Genomic DNA, 16,406 nt, shown 5'->3' on the forward strand with positions numbered 1-16,406 from the left:
AGCTATTCAGAAGGGACAGAATTGGGCAGAAAGGGGGAGGCATTGCCCTTTACATCCAAGAGGGAGTAGAAGCGATCAGAGAAGGGAACGCAAAAGGGAAAGAGAAACTGGAGTTAACCTGGATAAGGATTCTCAGACAGAACGGAGCAGACACAAAAATTGGCCTCTACTATAGACCCCCCCAAGACAGACGGAGAAAATAGACGCAGAAATGACAGAAGAAATAAGGCAAGGATGTAAGGCAGGCAATGTAACGATCATGGGAGACTTCAACTGGAACCTAGGAACCACAAGCTGTGGCAAAGAAACAAAGTTCCTGGAAATGATAGGAGACTGCTTCCTTGAGCAAATGATAGGGGAACCGACAAGAGGGAACGCCACATTGGACTTGGTCCTGAATGGCATAACTGGACAGACAAAAGTTGTAGTAGTCACGGTCCTGCTGGGGACGAGCAATCACAGCATGATCAACTTTAAACTGGACGTTGGGAAAGGAAAGCGAATCAAGACACAATCCACAGCCTTTAACTTTAAAAAAGGAAGATATGACAACATGAGAGCCATGGTAAGAAAACGGCTCAAGAAAAGGATAGCCAAAATCAAAATGGTAGAGCAGGCATGGTCCCTACTAAAAAATACTATCACCGAATTGCTGAATTTATATCTTCCGCAGATAGCCAAGGGAAGGAAAAATAAAGGCAAAGGAGAACCAGCTTGGCTAACCAAAGAGGTGAAGGATGCAATAAGGGAAAAGAAGAACTCATTTAAAAAATGGAAACACAAGAAAACAATTGAGGTTTGGAACAGCCACAAGGACAACCAGAAGAAGTGTCACAAGGTAGTGAGAGACGCCAAAAGGAACTTTGAGGAAAGGATAGCGCAGGAGGCCATAAACTTCAAACCTTTCTTTATATACGTAAAAGGGAAGAAACCTGCCAAGGAGGCAGTGGGCCCTCTCGACGATCAAGGAAGAAAAGGATACATCAAAGAAGACAAACTAATTGCAGATAGATTAAATTCCTTCTTTGCGTCGGTCTTTACCAAAGAGGACACCACATCTGTACCTGAAACAGTGAAAGTATTCAAGGGAGTAATAGAGGAGAGCCTCAACACAGTAAATGAGGATCTTGGCCAGATTTACTATCAAATTGACAAACTAAAAAGCGACAAATCCCCTGGCCCGGATGGAATTCACCCGAGAGTATTAAAGGAGCTAAAGGTAGAAATTGGAGAACTACTGCAATCCCTCGCTAACATGTCAGTTAGAACTGGAAAGATACCAGAAGACTGGAAGATAGTGAATGTCATCCCAATCTTCAAAAATGGATCAAGAGGAGAACTGGGAAACTATAGACCTGTGAGTCTCACATCGGTCCCTGGGAAGATGGTTGAAGCATTGATTAAGGATAGCATAGTCCAACATCTGGATACCCATGACCTAATGAGAGCTAAGTCAACATGGCTTCAGGAAGGGGAAGTCATGTTTGACGAATTTACTTCAGTTTTTCGAGACTGTGAACAAACATGTTGATAGCGGAGAACCGGTGGATATAATATACTTGGACTTCCAGAAGGTGTTCGACAAAGTTCCACATGAGAGACTTCTCAGAAAACTACAAAGTCATGGAATAGAAGGGGACATACTAAGATGGATAGGAAAATGGCTGGAAGACAGAAGGTGAGCGTAAATGGGAAGTTCTCAGACTGGGAGAAAGTAACTAGCGGAGTGACCTGGAAGAAGAAACGACCAGTGAAATCATCAGGTTTGCTGATGACACAAAGCTGTGTCGGGTCACAGACGGACAGCGAGGAACTCCAGAGAGATTTGAGACAACTAGAGAAATGGGCAGAGAAGTGGCAAATGAAGTTTAATGTAGAAAAATGCAAAGTGATGCACCTGGGCAGGAAAAACAAGGAGCACCAGTATACCTTGTTTGATGTCGACCACCTGGTACGCCAGAGGGAGTCGGACACGACTTGGAAACGGAATTGAGGCAGGAGTGCAGGACTGGAAGTGTAACAGTGATGGGGGACTTCAACTACCCAGGGATAGACTGGAGTACGGGTCACTCCAACTGCACTAGGGAGACAGGATTTGTAGAAGCTGTGAAGGACTGCTTCATGGAGCAACTAGTCAAAGAACCGACGCGAGGGGGTACTACTCTTGACCTCATCCTAAACGGATTAGGGGGGCCTGCAAGAGGGGTAGAAGTGGGAGGACCACTAGGCAACAGTGATCACAACATGATCAGATTCACATTAGAAAGGGGGACACCCATAGTTAGGAGGACCGCAACAACTGCGCTGAACTTCAAGAAAGGGAACTACGTTGCTATGAGGGAAATGGTGGGGAGGAAGCTCAGAAACATCTTTAGGATGGAGACTGTGGGAAGCGCCTGGACCCTATTCAGGGACACCCTGCAGGAAGCACAGAGAATGTACGTCCCCAATTTCAGGAAAGGCTGCAAGAACAAGCGATCAAAGGACCCGGTTTGGATGTCAATAGAAGTAAAGAGGGCGATAAAGGACAAAAAAGTATCTTTCCGGAGATGGAAAAAGGACCCAACGGAGGAAAATCACCAGGCGCACAGGAAATGCCAAAAGGAATGCCACCGGGAGGTTAGAAAAGCAAAAGAGAAATACGAAGAGGGGCTGGCCAAGGAGGCGAAAAACTTCAAGGCATTCTTCAGTTACATTAAGGGGAAGCGACCAGCGAGAGAGGAGGTAGGGCCGTTGGACGATGGGGACAAGAAGGGAGTGATTAAGGAGGATAAAGAGGTAGCTGAGAGGTTGAACACGTTCTTCTCGTCGGTTTTCACGAGCGAAGACACATCTAATATACCGGACTCAGAGGAGCTCATGAGTGGGGAACAGGCTGAAAAATTAGAGCACATAGAGGTAAGTAGGGAGGATGTCCTCAAACAGATAGACAGGTTAAAATGCGGCAAATCACCGGGCCCGGACGGGATCCACCCAAGGGTTCTGAAAGAACTAAGACAGGAAATAGCGGGCACAATCCAACATGTTTGCAACCTATCCTTGAAAACTGGTGAGGTGCCAGAGGACTGGAAATTGGCAAATGTCACACCGATCTTCAAAAAGGGATCGAGGGGTGACCCCGGGAACTACAGGCCGGTGAGCCTGACTTCAATAATAGGGAAGGTGGTGGAAACTATGATCAAGGAAGGCATTAGCGAGCACATCGAGAGGAATGGCCTACTGAGAACAAGCCAGCACGGATTCTGTAAGGGAAGGTCGTGCCTAACAAACCTTCTGTACTTCTTTGAGGGAATAAGCAGTCGGATGGACAATGGGGAGCCCATAGACATCATTTACCTCGACTTTCAAAAGGCTTTCGACAAGGTGCCACATGAAAGGCTACTTAAGAAACTGTGGAACCACGGGGTGGGAGGAGATGTGCACAGATGGATCAAGCACTGGCTGTCGGGTAGACTGCAGAGGGTTGGAGTAAAGGGTCAATATTCTGAATGGCGGGGAGTCACGAGCGGTGTGCCACAGGGATCGGTGCTGGGGCCTTTACTCTTTAACATATTCATCAATGACCTGGAAAAGGAGGCAAAGTGTGAGGTTATAAAATTTGCAGACGATACCAAACTGTGCGGCAGAGTTAGGACCAGGGAGGAGTGTGAGGACCTACAAAGGGACCTGGACAAGCTGGAAGACTGGGAAAACAAATGGCAAATGCGCTTCAACGTGGACAAATGCAAGGTCATGCATATAGGGAAAAAGAACCCGTTGTTCAGCTACAAATTAGGGGGGGTATTGTTGGGAGACAGCAGACTCGAGAGAGACTTGGGTGTGCTGGTGGATGCATCACTGAAGCCATCTGCACAGTGCGCAGCAGCCTCGAAAAAAGCCAACAGGATGCTGGGCATCATAAAGAAGGGCATAGCAACCAGAACACGGGAAGTCATCATGCCATTGTATCGAGCGATGGTACGTCCACATCTGGAATACTGCGTTCAGTATTGGTCGCCGCACCTCAAGAAGGACATGGCGGTACTTGAGAGAGTCCAAAGGAGAGCAACGAAAATGGTAAAAGGGTTGGAACACTGCTCATACGCTGAGAGGCTGGATAGGCTGGGGCTCTTCTCTCTGGAGAAAAGGAGACTCAGGGGAGATATGATAGAGACCTTCAAGATCATGAGGGGCATAGAGAGGGTGGATAGAGACAGATTCTTCAGGCTGAAGGGGACAGCAAATACGAGGGGGCATTCTGAGAAACTGAAGGGAGACAGGTTCAAAACAAATGCAAGGAAGTTTTTTTTCACCCAAAGAGTCGTGGACACTTGGAATGCGCTACCGGAGGAGGTGATCAGGCAGAGCACGGTACAGGGATTCAAGCAGGGATTGGATGGATTCCTGAGAGATAGAGGGATCGTGGGATACTGAGGGAGGACCTGGGATGTAACACGGGTGTAGGAAGTTAGCCAGGAAATGAGTAAACCAACCTGGTCGTGCATGTGTAGACCGGAGGGCTAGGACTTTGATAAGAAGGCAGGACTTAAATGGGAAACCAAGGTGGCAGGGGAGCCCCTTCTGATGATTCAGACAGGTCTTGACCTGTTTTTGGGCCGCCGCGGGAGCGGACTGCTGGGCAGGATGGACCTGTGGTCTGACCCGACAGAGGCACTGCTTATGTTCTTATGTTCTTATGTAACTTTGGGCAAAAGTGAACAAGAAAAGGACCTGGGGTAATGATAGACAGGACCCTGAAGCCGTTGGCTCAATGCGCAGCGGTGGCAAAAAAAGCAAACAGGATGTTGGGCATGATAAAGAAGGGTATCATGAGTAGATTTGAGGATGTCATAATGCCACTTTACAGAGCGATGGTAAGACCACACTTGGAATACTGTGTCCAATATTGGTCTCCCTACCTAAAGAAGGATATAATACTACTGGAGAGGGTGCAGAGGCGAGCGACGAAGCTTGTAAAAGGTATGGAGAACTTGAGCTACAAAGATCGCCTCAGAAAACTAGGATTATTCACCCTCGAGAAGAGGAGACTGCGAGGGAATCTGATAGAGACTTTTAAAATACTGAAAGGATTTGATAAAATAGAGCAGGAAACAACTTTATTCACATTGTCAAAGGTGACTCGGAAAAGCGGTCATGGACTGAAGCTGTGGGGGGGCAGGGCCAGGACAAATGTCAGAAAGTTATGCTTCACACAGCGAGTAGTGAATGCCTGGAACGCTCTCCCGGAAGAGGTTGTGGAGGAACCACCATTCAAGGATTTAAGGGCAAGTTGGATGCACATCTTCTTGAAACACACATTGAGGGATACGAGTAACTAAGATATTTGCCAGGGTAGGCCTGGATGGGCCTCCGCGTGTGCGGATTGCCGGACTAGATGGACCCAAGGTCTGATCCGGTGCAGGCATTTCTTATGTTCTTTGCTCTTAGGAGATTCAAGGTCTCAGGCAGGGGCTGGTGATAAAGAGGCGGTGGTAGCCCTTGACTAGGGGGAGGACGCGATAGTATGTCGTCTTTTCAAGCTGACAGCCTTGCTTGAGATTATTACTGACTCTGTGATAATTCAACCCTGAATCCCCACAAACCTCAGCCATACAGACCACATTTTCCCCTCGCATTCTGACATATACTAGTAACAGAGCATTGGGAGTCCCCAGGGGGGTTCCTTATGGGTTGCTAAGACTATGTCAAACCTGTACCCCATGGCTCCTGAATTTCAGCAACTGTTTGTTCAGCCTAAAGTGGAGGCATTGGTAGCTCATGTTACCAGGTGCATTTCCCTCCATTACATTACATTACATTGGTGATTTCTATTCCTCCAATACCTTGTGGTTCAAGGTGGATTACATAAGAGTTTTCCGGAGGTTACAAGAATTGTGACATAGCATAAGAGATGTCATAAGAGTTTCAAGAATTGTGACATAGCATAAGAGTTACAAGAAATTGTGACATGGCATAAGAGATGTCATAAGAGTTACATAAAAATTGAGAGTTACATAAGAGTTGTCGAGATCTTGAGGTGATAAACGATGGGTAATTAGAAGCATATTTGAGTATGTTAAGGGTATAGAGTGGGTTGGTGGGGTTTGGGTAGGAACTGGTCGTGTTAAATGGGTTTTAAGTATTTTTTGAATAGTAGGGTTTTAGTTTCTTTCTTGAAGGTTTTGTAGTCTGTGGTCAAGGACAGCAGAATGGTGATTTGTCTGTCCAGTTTAGCTGTTTTGGTGGCTATTAGGTTGTCATATAGTTTTTTTCATTTGACATTTTTGGATGGTGGGTGTGTGAATAGTGAGTGGGTTCTTCTGTGTCTGTGGTTGAGGAGGATTGAATTAGTCGGTTGTTCCAGTAGGTTGGGCTTTCTCCATTAATAGCCTTGAATAGTAGGCAGTAGAATTTGAAGTGTACTCTTGCTTGTATTGGGAGCTAGTGTGAGTCATGGTATGCTTCTGTGATGTCATATTTTTTCAATGAGTAGATGAGTCTTAGGGCTGTATTTTGTATTGTTTGTAATTGTTTTATCATGGTCGCTGAGCATGGGAGGTATAGTATGTTGCAGTAGTCTATTTGTCCAAGAATAAGAGATTGTACCAAAAGTAGGAATTGTTTCCTGTCGAAGGAGGAGTAATTTTAAAGGATGCACAGGATCGCAGGGTGGATATTGCCCTTAAAGGAAAATTCAAGGCCCTGGCTTTGGGGATTAAGGCAGCAGCCTTGTTCATGGCACATGCTTGCCCTATCAGATTGTGTTGAGCTTCCACGACGGTAGCAGATGCTTTATATGACATAATCAGAGTCATGAGCAAGTTTTCTGCTTATGCTATCTCCACTCCTAGAATACTCTGGATAAGGCAATGGGCAGGAGATTCAACTTTTAAAGCTACATTGAGTAGGTTTCCTATTAAAGGATAGATGCTTTGTGGTAAAGGTTTGGATGATGTTGTGGCAGATCATCGCCCTACAGCTTTACCAGACAGCAGACCACGAGCCACTGGAAGGGCTGGTCATTCTAATTTTCGAGGTTCTTGATTATTTCATCAGTACTCCGGAGGCTTCTCTGCCCAGAGATCGTATTAGTAATCTTGACAGAGGTTTGAAAGCTTCAGGTGACTGCAGTCCTCTGGTTCTTATGCCACAATGACCTCCAGGAAGTCTCAGTGACACCAGGTACATAGCCGTGCCGCGACATATAAGAAGAAAGTTAGCCTATTGGGAGGCCTGGGTGCAGATCTGCTCAGACCACTGGGTGTTGGACATCATTTAAGAGGGATGCAAAATCAAGTTCTGTCACCTGCTCCCAGTTCTATTTGTTGGCTCTACTGCCAGACAGCCAGAGAAAGCAGTCAGAATCCAAGTGATGATAAAAAGGCTTTTAAGTATTCGAGCCATACGGCACATGCCTTCTCAAAGACTCGGGCTCGGGCAGATACTCCATATACTTTATAGTGCCTATGAAAGTCTCTAATAACTGGAGGCCAATCCTGGATGTGAAGTCAGTCAATACAGTGCTAAATGGGCCTCGGTTCTGCATGGAGTCCGTTTGATTGGTCATTGAGACAGTGGTGTTGGGAGAATTTCTAGCCTCTTAGATTTGACGGAGGCCTATCTTCATATCCCCATATTCTGGGATCACAGGAGATGTTTAAGAGACCAGGTGCTGGGGAGACATTTCCAGTTTATAGTGCTTCCCTTTGGTTTGGTGACAGCATTGCACACCTTCTCCAAGGTAATGGTTGTGGTAGCAGCTCATTTCCGCAGGCAGGAATACAGGTGCATCTGTACTTTGATGATTGGCTGATCAGAGCCCCACATCGAAGCCGAGGGAGAAAAAGCAGTAGCACAAGTGGTCCACCTGTGGCAGGACCTGGGTTAGATTGTCAATTTCTGGAAAAACCACTTTGTTCCTACCCAATCCCTGGAGTATTTTGGAAACTGTTTCAGCACAGCAGAAGAGAGAATCTATCTTCCCAAGCCACGCAAACAGAAGATCAAAAGACAAATTTTGGATCTCTTGATCAATGGCAGCAACCTCAGAGGTTATATCTTGGGCAAAGGGGGTCATGCAGTGAACAATAAGTTGAAGGATGACAGATCCCCTCTCAGTGAAATTGGTATTTAAACCGACTGGATTTGTGAGCCATCCATCTGACATTACTGACGCTGAAGAAATCCCTGGCATAGCGGTCAGGGTTTTCCCAGTCAATGCCACAGCAGTGGCATATATCCATCAGCAGGGAGGCACCAGACGTGCTTTAAGACAAGATGCCCAATCATTGTTTGTTGAGTAAGCGTTATTAGCAGCTTATATAGTGATAGTGAAGAACATGCAAGCTGACTATCAGCCAGCAGACTCTGAACCCGGGGAGTGATTGCTTTCTCAGAAGGCTTTCATCTGCATTGTGCATCATTGGGGACAACCGACAGTCGAGCCAATGGCTTCAGCAATATACAAGAAAGTAGAGTGTTTCTTCAGCCAAATATGATATGTGCCTGGAAACATCAGTCTGCATGCTCTTGTTCAACCATGGATGGCAAAAGAACTGTTGTAGATGTTTTCCCCATGGCTTTTACAAGTTTTCTGTCCATGTCGAAACCATGATGGGCTTTAAAAAGTGCTATCGGTGCCAGTGACCTATTTCCATCAATGACCCCCCAAAGCTGGTGTGTAGAGTGTTTAGGCTCTGAGCATCTTGTTGATTCCTGCCTGCGCTGTTCCACCTTACAGAAGTGCCCACTGAAGGCTCATCACATTCAAAAAGAGAAACTCTTCAGTTTGGCTATGAACACCGGGAAACATTCTGAGACTGCAGTATCGGCGGTACCAGCATCGACGACATTGGCATTGGATGAGATTCCAGCATCAGGGAAGCCAGCTAAGAAGCCATCCTTTTCCCAACCAGCATCAACATTGGGCTCTCATCAGAGGTCGACTACAGTTATTTCATCAACATTAGGCTCTCATCAAAATGGATGCTTGGGTCCTCAAAGTCATCAAAGAGGGTTATTCACTTCATTTTGTAACAATACCTCCAGCTCACCCTCCAAAAAAGTCCTCTTTCACATCACAACAGACAACCCTTCTTCTTCAGTAAATTGAAGCTTTGCTTCAACTAAATGCCATAGAAGTAGTCCCCCCTCTTCAGAAAAATCAAGGGTTCTACTCCAGGATTTTCTAATTCCAAAGAAGACAGGAGGTCTTCAACCAATTCTCAACCTCCAAAACTTGAACAAATATCTAGTCAAAAAAAAAAGCTTTGTATTCTATCTCTGGGGACTCTATACCCTCTTCTAGAACAAAACAAATGGCTATGCTCTCTAGATCTCAAAGAGGCTTACACACATCCTGCTCACAGAAAGTTTCTGCGGTTTCGCACAGCTCAAACACTTTCAGTACAAAGTTCTACTGTTCAGCCTGGCATCTTCTCCAAGAGTATTCACCAAGTGCCTAGTGGTAGTAGCAGCAACTCTGCATACTCACGGATTTCAAGTATTTCCATATCTGGATGATTGGCTGATAAAGATGCTTCACTTTAAGAAGCACTTTCCAAGACACAGTTGACTATAACATTTCTTCAACAGCTAGGGTTTGAAGTCAATTTTCCAAAGTCTCAACAAGCTTTCCAAAAACTGCAATTCATAGAAGCCCTTCTCGACACTGTTCATCTACGGGCTTTCCTTCCTCAACAAAGACAAGACACTTTGCTGCATCATTGCAAGGAGATTTCTCTTCTACAAACCATTTCAACCATATGCTCTTGGGGCATATGTCATCCACAGTCTGTTATCCCCTTTACAAAGCTTCATCTCAGAACAGCTCAGTGGACCCTAGCCTCTCAAAGGTCTCAAGCTTACAGTCACCTTGTATCTTTGTCAGTCTCTTCAGTAGTGGATGGATGTGAACAATCTTTCTAGAGGTCTACTATTGCACATTCCTCCACATCAGAAGGTGCTCACCACAGACACATCCATGTATGCTTAACCCTTTCAGGACCATAAGGATCGTAGGCCAATTTTTGTGGTTTTGACGACATTTTTATGGTAAAAAGGGCTTGCGGATGCCAAAAAAATTATTTTTTTTGTGAAATATCATTATTTTTATTTAAAAAAATCAAACTTCTGGCTTATAGACAGTGTGGCAAGTGAATCTTCTCGTCAATCTGGCAACGACGCTAATGAATGAATGTCGGAACCAGTTTGTTTACATAAAGGTAGTATCATATGGAATCCGTACATATCAAATTTAGAACTGTAGACTATCCCAATCAAAATTGATAGGATTTTAAAGTTATGGGACAAATATGTCCCTTGGTCCTGAAAGGGTTAAGGAGCTCACTTGGATGGTCTTCGTACACAAGGTCGCTGGTCTGTTCAAGAAAAGATATTCCACATCAACCTATTAGAGCTCAAAGCAATTTGAAATGCTCTTCAAACCTTTCAGAGCATTCTTTCCAATCAAGTCCTCCTGGTTTGCACAGACAATCAAGTGACAATATATTAAAGTGACAATATATTACATCAACAAATAAGGAGGGATGAGCTCTCTCACTCTGTGTCAAGTTGCTGACTACATTTGGAACTGGACAATTGCTCAAAACATATTTCTCAAAGCTCTGTATATGCAAGGGTCTCGGAACACTCTAGCCGACAAACTGAGATTCCTTTGACCAAACTAGTGGATTCTCAACTCCAAAGTATTAACACCACATTTTTTTCACTGTGTGGAACTCCTTATTTAGAACTGTTTGCCTCTCCCCCACTATCACAAATTGCCTCAATATTGTTAAAAGAACATAAGAAGTTGCCTCCGCTGAGGCAGACCAGAGGTCCATCTCGCCCAGCGGTCCGCTCCCGCGGCGGCCCATCAGGCCCATTGCCTGAGCGATGGTCCCAGACTATCCCTATAACCACTACTCCTATCTGTACCCCTCAATTCCTTTATCCTCTAGGCAGTATTCTCCTCATCATATGGAAACAAATGCTTTTCTTCTGAATTGGACAGATATGTTCCTGTATGCATTTCCACCAATCCCTCTCATTCTCAAGATGTTAGTGAAACTCAAGACGGAGTTAGCCACCATGATCCTGATAGCTTCTTAGTGGCGTAGACAAATCTGGTACTCCCTTCTACTTCAGCTGAGGTGCAAGGATCCAATTCCTTTGCAAATCTCTCCATCTCTGCTCACTCAGAGTCAAAGGTCTCTTTTACATCCCAATCTGAAATTTCTACACCTCACAGCTTGGTACCTTTCGGCCTAACTTCAGCAGATCCTAATCTCTCAGACGCAGTACAAGCTATTATAGCTGCTTCCAGAAAACCTTCTCCGCAGCAATGTTATCAAAGAAGTGGACATGTTTCAATACGTGGTGTACTCTCCACCATCAAGATGCTCCATCTTCATCTCTATGATCAATATTTGATTATCATCTTCATCTTTCCAATTCTGGACTAAAAACTACTTTGGTCAGAGTTCACCTCAGTGCTGTTAGTGCTTTCCACGTTCCTGTCAACAGTAAATCTCTGACCTCTCATTCTCTTGTTTATGAAGGAACTTTTAAATTCCAAGCTTCCACTCAAGCCACCTCCAGTTGCCTGGGATCTTAATATAGTTCTGGCCAATTTGATTAAACCACCATTTGAACCAATGGCTTCTACTCACCTCATGTTTCTTATTTGGAAAGTGGTGGTCTTGATTTCTCTCACCTCTGCCCGTTGAGTGAGTGGCGTCACCCACATGTGAGAATATCTGCCTGCTGTCCCCAGATAACACCTGTGCTTTATCATTCCCCACTCTAAAAGGTATAAAATATAAGTCGATTCACTGCAAATCACTCAACTACCAAAGAGCAAAAATCTAGAACTCATTACCAATAAAGACCCGGGCCACCTCGATATACACCCTATTCTGTAAAAATCTGAAAACATGGCTCTTTCAGAAACAACTGCCTTAAGCATTACTCACACAAATTATATACTGAAAGTCCTCACCAATACCTTACTGTGTGGACCTTAACACATTAGAAATCTCTGTTAGGAATGTAATCTTTTCTTATCTGTACATTGTACATATATATCCATGTTAACGACAATGTTTGATTGTAACCCACCTTGACCTCCACCTAGGGAAGATATGGCGGGATAGAAGGCTGCATATAACACAACATATACTGTAAAATATTGTACACCTATCCATTTATTTTATAGAGAAAAATAAGAGGTCCTGTTACTTTGAAACACTATAAGTTTATACCTTAGGCAGTGAAGGTTTAGTGACTTGCCAGAAATTGCAAGAAGCTGCTGTGGTATATGAACTGGTTTACCTCAGTTCTCAGCCTACTGCTCTAACCATTAGGTTACTCTACTACACTCCATTCCATTAATACCTCTTGGATGTACAGGGCTGTTTATTTACATATATGCAATAAGAATAGCCTTACTGGGTCAGACCAATGGTCCATCAAGTCCAGTAAAATAGTAGATGACAGCAGATAAAGACCTGAATGGTCCATCCAGTCTGCCCAACCTGATTCAATTTAAATTTTTTTTCTTAGCTATTTCTGGGCAAGAATCCAAAGCTTTACCCGGTACTGTGCTTGGGTTTCAACTGCCAAAATCTCTGTTAAGACTTACTCCAGCCCATCTACACTCTCCCAGCCATTGAAGCCCTCCCCAGCCCATTCCCCCACCAAACAGCCATATACAGACACAGACCATGCAAGTCTGCCCAGTACTGGCCTTAGTTCAATATTTAATATTATTTTCTGATTCTAGATCCTCTGTGTTCATCCAACGCTTCTTTGAACTCAGTCACCGTTTTCCTCTCCACCACCTCTCTCGGGAGCGCATTCCGGGCATCCACCACCCTCTCCGTAAAGTAGAATTTCCTAACATTGCCTTTGAATCTACCACCCCTCAACCTCAGATTATGTCCTCTGGTTTTACCATTTTCCTTCCTCTGGAAAAGATTTTGTTCTATATTAATACCCTTCAAGTATTTGAATATCTGAATTATATCTCCCCTGTCTCTCCTTTCCTCTAGGACACAGGTGTCAAAGTCGGTCCTCGAGGGCTGGAATCCAGTCGGGTTTTCAGGATTTCCCCAATGAATATGCATGAGATCTATGTGCATGCACTGCTTTTAATGCATAGTCATTGGGGAAATCCTGAAAACCCGACTGGATTACGGCCCTCGAGGAGGGACTTTGACACCCCTGCTCTAGGGTATACATATTCAGGGCTTCCAGTCTCTCCTCATACGTCTTCTGGCGCAAGCCTCCTATCAGTAGCCTGTTCTCACGGTGGCCAATCCAGGTCACTAGTACCTGGCCAATAAAACCACTCACTCGCACTCATATACTTTGTATCATGACAACATTTCACTTTATACACTGTCTAGGTCCAGTGGTGTAGTAAGGTGGGGGGGTTGGACCACTCTGGGTGAAGTCTTTGTGGGGATGCTGGCACCCCTCCTCCTCTCCACCCCCATACCTCTTTGGCTTTATGCTGGTGCGAGCAGCATCTCCAACCTGGTGCTTGCCTTGGCTCTCCCTCTGATGTCACTTCCTGGGTAGCAGGTTGGAGATGCTGCTTGCACCAGCAAAGAGATACAGGGGAAGGGAAGATGCGCACGTGGAGAGGGAGGGAGGTAGGAAAGGAGTGGAGGGCAGAGAAGAGGGCAAGGGGGCAACACCTATCCTTGCTACACCACTGACCAGGTCAGGTGAATATCAGGCCCTTGATGATTATTCATCTGAATTTTGCTTCCATATTTATAAAATGGTTGAGCAGCTACTAGTATATTGGGTTCTACTTCTGTTGATTATCCAGCTTCTTATTTTACTTTTACAAATTCTCTCTGGATTTTCTCCTTTGTCAATATGTTTTCTTCTTCATTTTTCACAGAATTTTTATAAATCTGAAATTAACAAAGAGGAAATGTACATCCGGTATATCCACAAGCTGTGTGACATGCACATGCAGGCTGAGAATTACACAGGTGAGTATTCACTTGGCAAGACCCTAAGTCAGTCCTGTAACCAGAGTGCTATTCCCCAGTGCATATTTTTAAATGTACCTGGAGTGGAGAGCTCAAATTCCCTAGGGACCCACATGCAGAAATTTTGTAATTGTATTCCGCATGATTTCAGTAAATATAAAGTAATCCAAATCCCTTACTGCTGTCTGAGCTGTAGGACTTTGGACAGGTAACTGGGCTGGCCGATCAAAAATAGAAGCGACTGCTGAGGACCATTTGCTCACATCCTTTCCTGCTCGCTGCCGCCCTGCCTGCCTCCTCTGTTCAAGCAGCACATGTCTCCAAACATATGGCAGGACAGTTTCTACAGGTGCTCTCGAAGCAAAAACAGAGGGAAGTGAGCGCTACACCACTTGTAACGATACCTGGCACTCCTGCAGTAGAAGGCAGCGTTAACCTTTGTGCGTGCCTGTGGTTTTAACCTGCAGGTTTAAAGCGAGGCTGCACTATGGTTTGTTCCAGAACATGCCGCAGTACAGCCCCGCTTTAAACCCATGGGTTAAAACAACGGGCTCGTGAGTAACCGGAGGGTTTTTGAATATCAGAATGACTAGAGACAGGGGAGAGGCACTGATCTGATGCGCTGGGCTCGAGGAGGGAGCGCGCGGACGTCCTGCAGCCATGTCTGTTTTTTCCAGTTCGTTCTTGCGCAGAGAGCATGCTCAGACCATCTACAGGCAAAGAAGATGGTCTGCGCATGTGTTGTGATCGCTCTGCAGCGATCTGTGTTGTCGGTGTGGGGCGTGCTTCTGATCACCCCCATTTGCATGATGACACGTTGTTGATCACTCGATCAGGAAGACTCGGCCACGGATCAGACACTCAAAAGGAGGTTAGTGAATCTAGCCCATTGTCTACTATGGAAGCTAGTATTGATGCTTTCTAATTGCATCTTTTTGCTCAGTAAATGTCTTTCATGGGAAAAGTTAGCTACTCTGTCAGTTGCTCTCCTTGCTTTCCTAACAGAGGCTGCATTCACACTGCTTCTGTACTGGGAGTTGCTACAGTGGGAGGACCGGCCTCTGCGTGATTTCCTGCATTATCCAGCTCAGACGGAGTGGCAACGCAAGGAGACTCTATGCCGCAAAATCATACACTACTTCAACAAGGGCAAGGTAAGTCAATGAGTTCCGGGGATGTTAATCTCAATGTTTTTGAAAAAAAGTTATCTCATGGTAAATGCAATATGTTACAGTTCACCCAATACTTGTAGCATGTGCATGGATTGCTAGTACTCAGAATGTAGCATTTTGGGGGCAATTCTATAACTGGGTGCCTCCTTTCAGGCACCCCGATGCTGTTATTTATTACTAGTGTAACCCGGCATCAGCATACCTAATAGTTATGCACTTGCAGTTAAACCAGCCATATATCTGGCATAACAGTGGTCACAAACAAGCAGGAAAGGCATGTCCCCATGTCATTTTCTACGACTGATGCTCTAACATGGCTTCCCGATGCACTAAAAAAAGTGATCACTTTTAGTGATCCAAAAAAAGCGATTGTTCAAGACCAGTTGCTTACCTGTCTAACCTTTTTTTTTAAATGGGCACAGATGAAGTGCATGTTATACATGCACAATATCTGCCCCATTATAAAAAAAAAGAACCTTCTTCCCCCACTGATAACTGCCTTCCCCAACAAACTGTCACCAGGAACCAACCCCTCCCCCCCCACACACACACGCCAGCAAAAATGGCAGGAGGAATGCCCACTTCATCCTGCCATGCTGACCCTACCTCCCCAATGCCAGAAAAAAATGGCAGAAAGGATGCCTACTTCTTCCTACCATGGTGACTTCCCCCCCAGCAGCAAAACAGCAAGAGGAATGCCCACTCCCTCCTGCCACCGAAGGCCCACTCCCATGCTAGGCGCACCCCAAACATCCCCTAACCTCCCCCTTTCCTTCCTGAAGAAATGGCACTCCCTCCTGCCACCAGATGTCCCCCAATCCCCCCAACTCCCCCCCGGTACATTTTCAGAGAAGTTAGAGGAGGAGGGAAGCTCAGTCTTTCCCGCTTGTAGGCCTGCTATTCCAAAATGGCAGGCCTTTCCCTCCCTAGTGCATCATGTGTTGTACTGGAGGGGGCTTAAAGCCTTGATGGCTCAGATGCCTAAAGTCCCTCCTCTTTTGAAGGGCCTTAGACGTCTGAACCTTAGGCCCCTCCCTCTGTATCCCGGGATACATTCAAGCCAATCAGGGCCTTAGACTCCTCCCCCTTGTATCCCAGTATACAGAGGGCAGAGCCTAAGGTAATCCTCCTTCAATTTGACATATCTGCCGCCTTCGACTCGGTCAACCTCCAGCTATTACTATCATTGAAATAGGCATCATAGGAATTGTACTGAACTGGTTCAAAGACTTCCTACAAAACAAAC

At 45.3% G+C, this 16,406-nt stretch overlaps 1 protein-coding gene across 3 annotated transcripts in view; it reads left to right on the top strand.

Moving 5' to 3' along the window:
• The window catches only part of DOCK3 (dedicator of cytokinesis 3), a 694,894-nt gene that overhangs the window by 500,937 nt on the left and 177,551 nt on the right, over positions 1-16,406 (top strand). For all 3 annotated transcript variants that reach the window (XM_033926008.1, XM_033926006.1, XM_033926007.1), the window contains exons 36-37: positions 13,895-13,988; positions 14,994-15,142. In XM_033926008.1, coding sequence (XP_033781899.1) covers positions 13,895-13,988; positions 14,994-15,142 — 243 coding nt within the window. The remainder of the gene's footprint in view (positions 1-13,894; positions 13,989-14,993; positions 15,143-16,406) is intronic.

Source organism: Geotrypetes seraphini, chromosome 17 (genome assembly GCF_902459505.1).
Source record: "Geotrypetes seraphini chromosome 17, aGeoSer1.1, whole genome shotgun sequence".
NCBI lineage: Eukaryota > Metazoa > Chordata > Amphibia > Gymnophiona > Dermophiidae > Geotrypetes > Geotrypetes seraphini.